The sequence below is a fragment of the Gymnodraco acuticeps genome, unplaced genomic scaffold (genome assembly GCF_902827175.1).
Source record: "Gymnodraco acuticeps unplaced genomic scaffold, fGymAcu1.1, whole genome shotgun sequence".
In the NCBI taxonomy this organism is placed as follows: domain Eukaryota; kingdom Metazoa; phylum Chordata; class Actinopteri; order Perciformes; family Bathydraconidae; genus Gymnodraco; species Gymnodraco acuticeps.
This window is the reverse complement of record NW_022992301.1, coordinates 74,192-88,849: the sequence shown is the minus strand read 5'-3', so window position 1 is coordinate 88,849 and position 14,658 is coordinate 74,192. Positions and strand designations below refer to the sequence as shown.

General features: G+C 42.7%; 2 protein-coding genes across 4 annotated transcripts in view; one reads left to right on the top strand and one right to left on the bottom strand.

The window, feature by feature from the left end:
- Positions 1 to 6,955: 6,955 nt before the first annotated feature.
- LOC117541023 (E3 ubiquitin/ISG15 ligase TRIM25-like) lies at positions 6,956 to 10,593 on the bottom strand. Of its 3 annotated transcripts, none has more exons than XM_034208064.1 (4): positions 10,510 to 10,538; positions 9,429 to 9,490; positions 8,140 to 9,220; positions 6,956 to 8,047 (listed from the first exon to the last, which is right to left on the bottom strand). In XM_034208064.1, exons 1-4 carry the CDS (start codon positions 10,512 to 10,514, stop codon positions 7,993 to 7,995), a joined length of 1,203 nt encoding a protein of 400 aa, XP_034063955.1. In that variant the 5' UTR covers positions 10,515 to 10,538; the 3' UTR covers positions 6,956 to 7,992. The 3 variants fall into 3 exon arrangements, with proteins under 3 accessions (XP_034063955.1, XP_034063956.1, XP_034063957.1); XM_034208065.1 differs by having other exon boundaries at positions 6,956 to 8,030; XM_034208066.1 differs by lacking the exon at positions 9,429 to 9,490 and having other exon boundaries at positions 10,510 to 10,593.
- Positions 10,594 to 12,779: 2,186 nt separating this feature from the next.
- The window catches only part of wipf2a (WAS/WASL interacting protein family, member 2a), a 40,576-nt gene continuing 38,697 nt past the window's right edge, over positions 12,780 to 14,658 (top strand). The window contains 1 exon segment of the mRNA XM_034208067.1: positions 12,780 to 13,344. The gene's annotated coding sequence lies outside the window, so the exon portion shown is untranslated.

Genomic DNA, 14,658 nt, shown 5'->3' with positions numbered 1-14,658 from the left:
ACCCCTTGGTCTCTTCCCAGCTGGACGTGCCTGGAACACCTCCCTAGGGAGGCGCCCAGGTGGGCATCCTAACTAGGTGCCCGAACCACCTCAACTGGCTCCTTTCGACGCGAAGGAGGAGCGGTTCAACTCTGAGTCCCTCCCGGATGACTGAACTTCTCACCTTATCCCTAAGAGAGACGCCAGCCACCATGCGGAGAAAACCCATCTCGGCCGCTTGTATCCGCAATCTCGTTCTTTCGGTCATGACCCATCCTTCATGACCATAGGTGAGGGTAGGAACGAAAATGGCCCGGTAGACAGAGAGCTTTGCCTTCTGGCTCAGCTCCCTTTTCGTCACAACGGTGCGGTAAAGCGACTGCAGTACCGCGACTGCAGTACCGCTCCCGCTGCTCCGATTCTCCGGCCCATCGCACGCTCCATTGTTCCCTCACTCGAGAACAAGACCCCGAGATACCTGAACTCCTTCACTTGGGGTAAGGACTCATTCCCTACTTGGAGTGGACAGTCCATCGGTTTCCTGCTGAGAACCATGGCCTCAGATTTGGAGGTGCTGATCCTCATCCCAGCCGCTTCACACTCGGTTGCGAACCGATCCAGTGAGTGCTGAAGGTCGCAGACCGATGAAGCCATTAGAACCACATTATCTGCAAAGAGTAGTGGTGCAATCCTTAGTCCACCGAACTGCAGACCCCCTCCCCCACGACTACGCCTAAAACTCCTATCCATGTATATTACAAACAGGATTGGGTGACAAAGCGCAGCCCTGGCGGAGGCCAACCCTCACTGGAAATGGGTCCGACTTACTGCAGAGGACCCGGACACAGCTCTCGCTTTGGAGTACAGAGATTGGATGGCCCTGAGTAGAGACCCCCTCACCCCATACTCCCGCGGCACCTCCCACAGTAACTCCCTGGGAACTCGGTCATACGCCTTCTCCAAGTCTACAAAACACATGTCGAACGGATAAGCGTACTCCCAGGCCCCCTCCAGGATCCTTGCGAGAGTAAAAAGCTGATCCGTCGTTCGCATTGTTCCTCCTCAATCTGAGGTTCGACAATCGGCCTGACCCTCGAGTACCTTAGAGCAGAGTCCTGCACGGGTCTGATTTTCAAGACCCGCACCCGCGACGTGCAATACCGAACCCGCCCCGCTACCCGCACATATTGCCAATTAGTTCCGCAACCCGACCCGTCGGCACAAGATCCGCAACCCGACCCGAACCCGCATATATATGAAGTGAAAACGTGCAATTATTAACACGCAGTTGCATATTTGTCTCAAAAAGCGTGGGATGTTGGTTATTTTCTCCATCTAGGATGACACCAAAAGCCTCCCAGACGTTGGGTTTCGCTCTTGAGGAAGTGTTATTGAAAATGCTGTATTCTCCTCTCGAGAGCTTCACCTCAGCCATTTCGAATGTGGCGCGCTCAGCAGCAGATTGATGCGCTGCAGAGGTTATGATTATGCGCGGTCCCGCGGGGGAGAGGTCTGAGGATTTTAAACATTAAACTAAATTATTATTATTTTAATATATTTATTACGCAACACCCGCGACCCGACCCGCATCATCTTTGTTTTAACCAGAACCGAACCCGGAAAAAAAGCGTTTTAAAAAATACCACCCGCGAATCACCTTTTTTGCGGGTCACCCGTCGGGTACCTGCGGGTACCCGACCCGATGCAGGACTCTGCCTTAGAGTAAACTTTCCCGGGGAGGCTGAGTAGTGTGATGCCTCTGTCATTGGCACACACCCTCTGATCCCCCTTTTTAAAAAGGGGAACCACCACCCCGGTCTGCCACTCCTTCGGTACTGTTTCGGACTTCCACGCAACGTTGATGAGACGTGTCAACCATGACAGTCCCTCAACACCCAGAGCCTTCAGCATTTCTGGGCGGATCTCATCCACCCCCGGGGCTTTGCCACTGTGGAGTTGTTTGACGACCTCAATGACCTCCCCCCGGGAGATTGGTGTTGATCCCCCGTCATACTCCAGCTCTGCCTCTAACATAGGAAGTTGTCGGGAGTTGTCGGGTTCAGGAGTTCCTCAAAGTGTTCCTTCCAACGCCCTAACACTCCATCAGTTGAGGTCAACAACGTCCCATCCTTACTGTACACAGCTTGGATGGTCCCCTGCTTCCCCCTCCTGAGGTGTCGGACAGTTTTCCAGAACAACTTTGGTGCCGCCCGAAAGTCCTTTTCCATGTCTTCTCCGAACTTCTCCCACACCCGCTGCTTTGCCTCGGCCGCGGCTTCGGCAATAGAGGCTTTGAACACCGACCATTCTGGTTCAATGTCCCCAACCTCCACAGGAATGCCCGAAAAGCTTTGCCGGAGGTGTGAGTTGAAGGCCTCCTGAACTTGTTCCTCCTCTAGACATTCCCAGTTAACCGGAACTACACGTTTGGGCCTACCAGGTCTATCCAGAGGCTTCCCCCGCCACTCGACCCAACTCACCACCAGATGGTGATCAGTTGACAACTCCGCCCCTCTCTTTACCCGAGTGTCCAAAACATACGGCCTCAGGTCCGATAATACGATAACGAAATTGATCATGGACCTTCTGCCTAGGGTGCTCTGGTACCACGTACACTTATGAGCATCCTTATGTTCGAACATGGTGTTTGTTATGGCCAATCCATGACTAGCACAGAAGTCCAGTAACAAACCACCACTCCGGTTCAGATCAGGGGGCCGTTCCTCCCAATCACGCCCCTCCAAGTGTCTCCATTAGGGGTGTAACGGTATCCGTATTCGTCCCGTACCGTCACGGTTCGGACGTCACGGTTCGACACACGCAGTCACACGACGAATACGCCTTTTTCTTACGAGTGGGAAAAAAGTCTGTCATTCAGGGCAGTATCTACACTATATATAATCCAGGGGGCGGTATTGCGCCTAAAAGCTGTTTGCCAGCCGCCCTTAAACAACAAATGAAGAACAAGAAGAAACACAACAACAAAACGAACAAAATACAAGAAGAAGAAAAGTTAGTATGGCGATTTCAGATAACACACAGGAGCTAGAACCCACCTGCTTCTTTTAAATCAGCTGTGTGGGAACATTTCGGGTTCCCTGTGGACTACAATAACGATTAAGTGTGCGAGTGGTGGATCGGACGAGGACGGTGTGTCGCCGTTGTTCTACAGCGGTGCGGTATGCTAATAGTAACACACGCCAAACATGCTAAATCATATCAGAAGGCATCACCCAGATTTGCCAATCACCGGAGCAAAAGACAACAGCAGTTCAACAGCTGATCCCCGCTGTTTTTATAAACCAATAGACATGAGAGCCGAGAGACCAAAATAAATAACGGAAGCTTTTGGCATATGTTTTTCAACGACTTTGCGCTCTTGAAACACTTTCTTATTATTTATGATGTCATATTTTCAAGACATTCTTTTTAGTTTTACAGCTTGATGAAACCTTTTTGTTTGACATCAGCCATTATAGATAATATGGCCATCTGAGTGTACTGTGTATGGTTTGTTTTTAACCGTTTAATACAGTTAATTATTCAAAATGTCAGAGTTCTTTATTTTTAAACTGAAACTTGCACTACTGTTCAAACATAAATAACAACAAACCTGGAATTATGCATTTGGGACTTTTTTTTGCTTTTTCTTGTTGTACCGAACCGTACCGAACCGTGACCTCCAAACCGAGGTACGAACCGAACCGTGACTTCTGTGAACCGTTACACCCCTAGTCTCCATCATTGCCCACATGTGCATTGAAGTCTCCCAGCAAGATTAAAGAGTCCCCTTCAGGAGCCCCATACAGGACTCTTTCCAGGGTCTCCAAGAAGGCTGTATACTCTGAACTGCTGTTTGGTCAGAGTTGTCCCCCCCATAACCCGCAGGCGTAGGGAGGCGACCCTCTCGTCCACTGGGGTAAACTCCAACAACGAAGCACCTAACCGGGGACTTGTGAGTATCCCCACACCCGCCCGGTGCCTCACATCTTGAGCAACTCCGGAGAAGAATAGAGTCCAACCCCTATCCAGAAGTAAGGTTCCAGAGCCGACGCTGTGCGTAGAGGTGAGCCCAACCAGATCCTGCTGGTAACGCTCCACCTCCCGCACAAGCTCCGGCTCCTTCCCCCCCAGAGAGTTGACGTTCCACGTCCCCAAAGCCAGCTTCTGTTGCCCGGGTCTGGTCCGTCGAGACCCTCTGCTTTCACTGCCACCCTTCTGGCAGTGCACCCGACCCCATCGCTGTTTCCCGTAGGTGGTGGGCCCGCGGGACGGAGAAGCGGAGGTGTTGCCCACGTTGCCTTTTCGGGCTGTGCCCGGCCGGGCTCCGTGGCAAGCCCGGCCACCAGACGCTCGCCGACGAGTCCTCCTTTTGGGCCTGGCTCCAGAAGGGGACCCCGGTCTTCGTCCGGGCCGGGTATCCTCACTTCTTGGTTTTTCTTTCATGAGATCTTTTGAACCAATCTTAGTCTGGCCCCTTGCCTGAGACCAATTTGCCATGGGAGACCCTACCAGGAATACAAGGTTCCAGACAATACAGCCCCCAGGTTCATCAGGGCACACAAACCTCTCTACCACGGTAAGGTGCTGCTCTGTGTAGCATATACAGTTTTATAGTAAACATTTCTTACAGAAGGCCTTATGAGCTGACAACAGCTCTGATTTATTAGAAAGCGTTCCAACAACCACTGACTTTGCTTAACAAAAATGAGACTATGGAGCTTTGAAAAGAAGAAATAACAGCTGTTCTAACCAGATGCTGAATTGCAACCTAGATAGTTTTGTCATCATCCCATTACTTTCTATAAAGCCTGCAGTTTCGCATTGTTCAGAAAAGGTTACTCAGCCGTAGCTTTAAAGTGGAAATCCATTCTCCAAATGTATGAACAAGGCTCCTCAATGTGTGTCCTTGTGATTATGTCAGACCATTAATGCATTTCAGTCAGACAACTTACGTCTGTAATGTTTATTAGAAGCAGCATGTAGTTTGAGTTTGGCATCTAGGTTTGGGCCTCATCACTCCACAAATGTACATAGAACATTGAGTGATGATTAAATAACAATCCCATGGAGCCTACAGGAGGAAGCTGGGGCAGGAGCTGGGGTGGTGGGGCAGGCGCGCAGCAGCGAGGTTGTAAGAGGGGCAGGGCGCTTTAAGTGTAAATGTATCATTGGTGCAGTTGGCTGCCTAAACTATCTCGCAGGCTTTGCCCCATTCCAGTCAGACAACTCACGTTAGAAATGTTTATTAAAAGCAGCATATACTTTGAGTTTAGCGTTTAGTATATGCAGGGCTTTATTTAGTATGCAGTGGTGGAAAGTAAGCAAGTAGTTCAATAATTATACTTAAGTTAAATGTTGAGGTACTTGTACTTTACTTGAGTATTTACATTTTTTCCTACTTTGTACTTCTACCTCATCACAATTCAGAGGTAAATATTTTACTTTTACTGCACAGTGGTGGAAAGTACTCAGATCTTGTGCTTGAGTAAAAGTAGAAGTACCAGAGTGTAGGAATACTCTGTTACAGTAAAAGTCCTGCATTCAAAATGTTCCTCAAGCAAAAGTAGAAAAGTATTATCATCAAAATATAGTGAAAGTAGCGACAGTAAAAGTAGTCGTTGTGCAGATTGGTCCATTTCAGAATAATATATTGATATGTTTTATAATGATTGATCATTAAAGTGTTCTCAAAGCTGGTAAAGGAGCAGCTAGTTTGAATGACTTTGTATACTGCAGGGTAGCTTGTGAATTTACTCCAGGTGGAACTAAAGTCTGATTCAACACTTGATTATATTTCACATCATTCATCCACATCTGTGAAGTAACTAAAGGTATTAAATAAGTTTCCAGTGACAACATGCATTCAAATTATGTTAATTTGTTGTTCACCTACGATACATTTTAGAGGCAAACATTACTTTTACGTCACTGCATTTGTATAACCACTTTAGTTATTTTTCAGATGACTGTTTACATCCCTTTCTTGTCAAGTAGAAAACATGTATCTCCAGAGTGTTTGGTTATGTGTTGAGACAATTCTTCTACACAAAAACCCTCTTGGATCAACTGTTAGATGTGTTGACACAAAGCTGAAAACAGGGCTGTTTTTTTGAGAAACTCATGTAATGTTGACTTATTAGAGATAGGGGGTTCAACCTATGGCTTCAACACAGGACAGTAACGAAGGTATCTAGATAGATATGAACACCACTTTAGCATTAAGCCCCTTTCCCACTATACAACATACCCCGTTTTACATTGCACAAAAACATTGCAGCAAAAACACGTGGGTTTGCTATCCTGGCTCCAAAATGGTGGAATGAGCTCCCCATTGACATCAGGACAGCAGATAGCTTACACACCTTCCGGCGCAGACTGAAAACTCATCTCTTTCGACTCCACTTCGAGCGATAGAATTACTAACAAAGTACTAACAAGGCACTTATATACTAATAAAGGACTGGCTTATCTAAAGCCAGTTGAGTAGCACTTGAAATGTTTTTGCTCTATGAAACCTGATGTACTTATATGATTCTGTTTTCTTCAAGGTTGTGTCTTCCTGGTCGAATGTACTTATTGTAAGTCGCTTTGGATAAAAGCGTCAGCTAAATGCAATGTAATGTAAATACCCACTAACCTCGGGCTATTATATAAGTACAATAACAGGAATTTAAACCATGATCATAATTACAAAAAATAACATACAAAACAAATATGCTGTCCTCACTGATCATCGTAAAAAACTTTTAATTTTTGAAAAACCCACTAATTTAAGTCTTTGATGTCTTTCCACTGTTTGAACAATCACCATCATCGGTTTGGGGAATTTGAAAGACGGTCTGAATAAGTAACGCATATAAACAAATAAATACTCATCGGAACATTTTCACTTTCAACCAACCCTGCTTCCAAGTTGTGTTTGTGGCGTTGAACGTGACGCGCCACATTAAAACAGAAACACATAGCAATAGGAAAGGAGTCTATCGATTATTTTAATAGCTGTTCTTGTACAAAAAACACATTTTGGTTCATAATGAGTACACAAAGGATGAGAGTGGCACAGGCCAGTAAACATAGAAATGTAATTGAATTACATTTGAAAAAAGAAATGATTCCTACACAACGTACAGACCTGAAAGATACACACAATCTGTTTAAACGAACAACTTTTGTCACCCTCCTTCACAAATGCCTTTTTCTTCAAGGCTCCTAAAAACAATATGCTGCCATCCTAGCTAATTAATAATAATTCCTTACATTTATTATAGCGCTTTATCAATGACTCAAAGCGCTTTACATATACACACATTACACATATATGATACATGCAATGGTCAGATACTGTGGACAATACCCACAGGAGCTAGTGTGCATGAGCGGAGACTGTTGTCTTGCTCTATTGCTATGCTCCTGGTCTATTTGTGCTGCAGCTGCTCTTCTGTTGTAGTTCTGACTAAGCAGTTGCTCAAGCAGCTTTACACTTGTATTAAACCACTCTTGCTTTGTTCACAAGTACCCAGCATTTCACCGAATCAACGAGGACTGAAATATTAAAGATCACAACATTAAACTATAACAGAAAACAAAATATTGGCTACAGTAATTAACATAATGGAAAAATGTGTCAGTATCTGTTCTATTAAACCACTTTGTCAATGCATAACAATGACACATACTCTGTAGACCCTATAGGCAAAGAAATAGGCCTTACTCTGAAATGAAGCTTTATTAAACATTCGGCAATATATTGTCTGTAGCTATACATCAAGATATCTTGCGGCGTTTCTTTTTTTCCACTCAATTCCCACTGTGTTAAATTTGATCTCTGGGCGGCAGGGTGATGCGGCTGGCATTTTCACACGAAGATGGTTTTAGGTTCGAACTTGCCGTGCTCTTCTGTGTGGAGTTTCCCTGTTTCAGCGGCAGCTTAAATGTTCCTTTGGTCCCCTTGCTTCTCCTTTTGTCATGCTCGTAATTGATAACATGTCGAAGGTGTTGCCCGCCCCTCGCTCAGTGTCCGGTAGGATCATCTACGGCACTCTGGGAACCTGTAAAAAAAAAATGTCTGTTTTTTTTTTTACAAGGAATTAAATAGATATTCTCGTCATTCTATCACTGTACTGTGTGCACTGGATAACGTGTAATACGGATTCTTACCGTGACCGTAGAGATGACGAGCGGTGCAGAGTTTTACTGAGTGTCTCCTCCAGCTGAACCACAGCTCTCACCACAGTTCCCTCATGTGATGATGGACGGATGCTGACCTTTTTCCAGTCGTTGGTTTGTGGAGCAACTTTCAAGGATGGAAAGCTTTGGAGAAGATGGAGGTGGTCTTCAGAGTGTGAGAGACGCTCCATCAGAGTGCTTCTCTTCTTCAGCTCAGAGATGTTCCGTTCTAGGGCTTTGATTAAGCCTTCAGCCTGTTTTTCAGTTGTTTTCTGCTTCTCTTTGACCGTATCCATGAGTTTGTTCAGTCCTCTAGCAGACTCCATCAGAGCAGTGAAGACCTGAACACCTTCTGCTACCTCTCTGTCTGCTTCTTCCTTACTGAGGTTCACTGAGTCTTTGATCTCCTGAATATTGTGTCGTCTCTTTTGGATCATCTGCTGAATTTGAACATCAAGCGCTGCCTTCCTCCCTTCATATCCTTCTTTCAGAGGAACCAGTTCATGCATCTTGTGGTCTGAAACAATGCAGAGCATACAGACACATGTCTGGTCGGTCTTACAGAACAGCTCCAGAGGTTTATCGTGCTTCGGACACATCCTGTCTTCCAGGTTCTCCACAGGGTCGATGAGCTGATGTCTTTTCAGACCTGACTTTGTCAGGTGAGGTTCCAGGTGAGTCTCACAGTAGGAGGTCAGACACACCAGGCAGGACTTCAGGGCCTTCAGTTTGGTTTCAGTGCAGACGTCACAGGGAACTTCTCCTGGTTTGAAGACTTGTTGCTCTGAGCGTCTGCTGCTGCTGCTGGCTTTCTGTTGAGCCGCCTTTCTGAACTGAGCTACCATCTCAGAGATTAAAGTGTTAACGTGCAGCTCAGGTCTTGTGTTGAACTCTTTTTTACACATAGGACACAGGTACAGGTAGTTAGAATTCCAGTGTTTGGTGATGCAGTCTTTACAGAAGTTGTGTCCACATGATGTTGTGACTGGATCAGTGAACACATCCAGACAGATGCAGCAGAGGAACTGATCTTCAGATTGCAGATAGTTTGAAGCAGCCATATTTTTTATACCTGTAGTGTGAAATAATAATAATAAAGAAAAACCAACAAAAAGGATTAATGTTCCTTAAAATATAAACTTAGGCAGAGTTATATTGAATTATATAAAAATGTTTTGACTTGCTCAATGCCAGGCTGGAAGCAACCGCGAACATTTAAGTCATCTTAAACTTATGTCCACATCCTGTTGCACAGACCATTTTTTAATTTAAGAACTTACTTGATAACAAACGTTTTATTTCCCTTTTGCTGCTTCGCATAAAGAGCTTGTTGGTGCTTCTCCTGCATGGGGAAAACTTTTATGTAAAACCGCTGGACAAAATCTAGGATGTAGAAACGTAGGCAGGAAAGCAGGAGTGAAGCTAAACTCCCAACCACAAAGGAGGTTAAAAAGTCCCAAAAACTGACACGGAGAGATTGTGAAAGAAGCTAGCAGAAGCTGTTAAAGTGGGCTAGCCTGAGGACAGATAGCCGTAGTTATCTTGTTAACACTTACTCTGAAGTATTACATTAAGTGTCACCTGAGTAGAGCTAACGTTTTGTGTAAATCTTCCTTGTTGACAGGGTAAATATAATCAGCTGGGTTGCGTTCCGATAATCCAAAAATCAGCTCCTAAATTCTAACCCTATCTCCTATTCCTTGACATCTGAGTGACACGTCACGGGGTTAAGGGATAGTGGATAGGAGAATTCAAAAGGATTTAGGAGAAGAGACTGCGGTGCTTAGAGAATCCGAGTGCACTTTCACTATCCGACGTGTTTATGATGCGCCAGCGGACGTCATGAATGTGCGTCTGCTGCTGTGAGGAAACTATGGAAACTACAGTTTTCTATACAGCGGACTACAACATGGATGTATAATAAGAACGAGGGACTACTGTAAACTCATCTAGAGACTCTGCACCGTGCTCTGATGCTGTTGCTTTATGCTTTATGAACGTGGACAACAGAGAAACATATTCTTCATGACCAAAGTTGGAATTGAAATAAAAAAGTGAAACTTCTGCTCGTCACCCTCTCCCTCCGGTCCACATTAATACAAATGATCCCAATACGTATGATTGTATGAACTATTAAAAGATCTTAAAATAAATACAAATGTATTTATTATAAACGTTAGTCCTTAACATCTATCACTGTGTATATCACCATTCAAACATCTTTTAACAGTTGAACAACCCCCACACAGCTCAGTGAAATGTTGACTTTATTTGATCATTTCAGTAAAAACTAACGTTTATATTTCTCTTTTTGATTATAATACTGATGAACGTTCAAAACAAAGCACTTTGGCAACTTACCACATAGGCTACGTTTTAAAATGCGTAATAAGCACCGTAACTTTCATGATATAATTTCTCCCATAATCGGTTGTTTCCGTGAACGGCCGACTGTTGAGTGACGGCTGTCACTACTCACTACCCGATCTGCAGCTCTGCCCGATCTGCAGTGCGCATGTGCGAGATGGTCCGCCATATTGGACAACTCCGGACGGCAACCCAAGATGGACAGTTGACACAGTGGCTTTTAGCAAAGCTCAAAAATAAAACTCGAGAGAGATGAGTTATTGTTATTACGACGTGACTTCACTATTATTTAACAACTCTTTTTATTGGGTTCTTTTATTTGGGGTTAAGTACATTGTCAGAATAAGTGAGAAATTGATTTAACTTCTGTTAGACAGCTATCATACTGAATACATATTTACTGTGAATGTGTGCAAAAATGTATGGCATATGGCTGTCTAACAGAAGTTACATTCATGCATTGTGGGGCAGCATTTTATCATCTCCTTTCGGTTAGGGGGGTCCAGTGGTTCCTAAGCTAAAGGAGGTTATAAAGGAAGTTTGAAACCTCCTTTCCTTTTCCTGCTGTGTTGTTGAGAAGGATCTGATGAATTCAGTTCGAATTTTCTTTGAGAGAAACAGAGACATGCCTCGACCACTTCGGTGTGGCTGCCTCTCTTACAAACATAATTTTCATTTCTGGAGTGTGACGTTGTAGCCCCCCTCCTTCCTTCATTGCTCCAGGGGTGTCCAAACTACGGCCCTTGGGCCAAATACGGTGTTGTGATGTGCCTGGAAATGTTTAGGGTTAATAGAAAATATAATCTGTTGTTGTATGCATAAGATCCCCTCAGTTTGTATCTCTATCATAAACATTTTTGACATATTTATCCAGCAACTGTTTTTATACTGTTCAACAAGCAAGGACAAATTCAAAAAATAAAGCATGGGCATTATTATTGACTACTAAATTGACCACCATTTAAAACCACTTTTGTCCTTGGTCAACATGAGAGGTTATCCGGTACATGTGTAACAAACTATGTCTCCACCATAGTCTCCACTTATATTGGTGTTTGGTGTACAGTACAGTGACTCCATGCTTATATTTCATTTGTGTTGTGCTCCATCCAGTGGACATTCTGCGCCATAACACCAGGCAGTGGTGTACATGGACGCTGGTGTTACTGAAGTACAACCAGCTAATTGATTAATAATGGATAAAGTAACACTAGTATTATGTTTCTTTAATTAATATCTTTAATTACCTATTTAAATGTTTGGTTGTCAACATATAATAATATAATGCTACCCTGCTTACTTTGATATACACTTCACATTTGATTGTGTTGTATTGCCTTTGTTTTAACCAATGAAACTTAATATAAATGAAAAAAAGATTTGCCTTGATATGTATGTCTTGTCTGCTTTAATGATCAACAAAAACCTTATGGTATAAAAACAACTTTTATATAAGAAGGAAAACATTCTTAGCATTTTAAGTTAAAAGGTGAAACTCATGTGTACAAATAAAAATGCTGAAAGGTCAGATTCATAATTTAATATGGATGAGTTAAAGTCTTGTTTTTTAATTTTTTTAATTTTACAATCACATATTTACAGATTTCTTAGACACATGTTACCATTAATTGACAAAAACAACTTTTAATACAAAAGAGAACATTCTGTTCGCATTTTTTCTAATGGTGTCCTTTGTCCGTTAACTTTTAATGTTGGTATAACGATGAAGAATACTCTGTACACAATACAAGCTTGTAATATGCCTTACTCTTAATATGAGCCCTATTTCTTGCAATATTAAGCATTTGTTTTGGCCAAACATCAGATTTGGCCAAAAAACTCGTTTAATCTGGTTTTCATCATAAATAACATAAATATGAATACACTACTGTATATTGTAATAGACATATTTATTTATGTTTTACTTAATTGCTCTGTATTCACATCGTTATTTCATTGTATTCTAAAATGGAGCAACTGCTAAAACTATGTAAAAAACGAATTCTCCCGGAATAAATAAAGTATTGTGATGAGTTTAAAAGCACAAACTTTGAACATCTACAGCACAAAAACGCAACACATAAATGACAAACACATAATTTATGCTACTAAAACTACTTTTGAGAACGATTATATTTTGTGATACATACGTCAGTAATGTATTACCCACTAGAGTATTATATATTCAATAGAAATGCAATTAAAATGTTGTAAGAAAAACGTTGAATGTGGCATTTACGACAACACTTTAACGCACCGCAGATCTGCCTCCATTTTGTGTCGGTCGGCCCCTTTTCCGGGTTTCCGACAGAACCGATAAAACGATGTCAGCGGCGGCGAGTATGGCTCTGCCCGCGGGTCAGGAGTGCGGGTAAAGTTTTCCGTAGCTACATGGAAACTGTTAAACGTGACCCTTGAACGCTTCGTCTTTCTCAAAGAAGTCTTAAACTAAACAGGCAGCAGGACTGCGCTGACACTGACAGCTGGGAAGTAAACAGATCGATGCTAACAAGCTAACTGCCGCTAGCTCTGCAGTTTAAACCACCACTAGTCTAGCTCGATGCTAACAAGCTAACTGCTAGCTTTGCAGTGTGAACAGCCATTAACCGATAGCCGAAGCTAACAAGCTTGCTGCTAGCTCCGTAGTGTAAACCACTAGCCGAGCTGAAGCTAACGTTAGCCGGCTAACCTGTACGTGTTTTTTTAGCCGTTACATCTCCAGGAATTGCCAGCATTTTTTTTTGGTCAAACTACACCGACGAAGGATTTGGTACTTTCCATTTATGTGGTTTTTGGAGGACGGTATTATCTTCTACTTCGAGCCCCAGGGTGAGTACATTCCCAGGAAGCTAACTTTACTTTACTTTTTAAGCTAGTTGCCAGGTAGATTTGAGTCTACCTGGGAGCGGCTAAACAACCTGCACAGGCCTCACATATCCTGTTTTCACTGGGCTCTATTTAGTATGCAGTGGTGGAAAGTATCCAAGTAGTTCAAGTATTATACTTAGGTTGAATTTTGAGGTACTTGTACTTTACTTGAGTATTTACATGTTGTCCTACTTTGTACTTCTACCTCACTACAATTCATGGGTACATATTTTACTTTTACTCCACTACATGTATTTAATACCTTTAACCGATTTGATTCATGATATGAAAGTATAATCAACACCATATAAGACTAGAGTAAAATTCACCAGCTACCCTTCAGTATACAGAGTCATTCAAACTAGCTGCACCTTTACCAGCTTTGAGAACACTTTAATGATCAATCATTATAAAACATATGATAACCTATATATCTTTCTGAAATGGGCCAATCTGCAGAATGAGTACTTTTACTTTTGTATATTTTGTCTATATATGCTGATACTTTTGTACTTTTACTTGTGTAACATTTTGATTGCAGGCCTTTTAACTGTAACAAAGTATTCCTACACTCTGTCCTATGGGAACCACATATCATATTAAATATCGACGATGCATTTCCCAAGAGGGTTTTTCAATAATTAATTTAGTTAAAGAAGTAGTAACACATCATCCTTTTAGTTTTATCACAAACATTTAAAAGCATCCCAGTTAGAGATATATAAACTATAAAGTTGCATAGCTTGCACTTTGTTGCAATGAACTCCTAAATGTGTACAACAACATTTATTAGTTAAAGTTCAATAATCATATGAATAATAATCTTAAACCAAAAATAAATAAAATGTATTGCACAATTTGTCCTGTAAATAGATGAGCACACAAAGCAGGCTATGTTATGGCTTTACTTGGGTTGTCAGTGCCATTAGAAACACACACACACACACACACACACACACACACACACACACACACACACACACACACACACACACACACACACACACACACACAGGATTTTTGCTCAGTGTATTACCTTGACCACAAAAGTGTTTAACTTCCTCATACAGCTCCACCTCCCTGGTTGTATCTCCCTTTGCTGTGTCACGCTGTTTATCTGAGGGAATGTCTTTCCATTTGTTGGCTGTTTATCTGGATATCTCAATGGAGACGGTCTTGACCTACTTATGGCTGCCTCACCTTACCTTGATGTTGAATGGAAAGGAGTAAGATTACAGGGGTCAAAGTTCTAGACCTGCTGGTTTTATCAGGGTA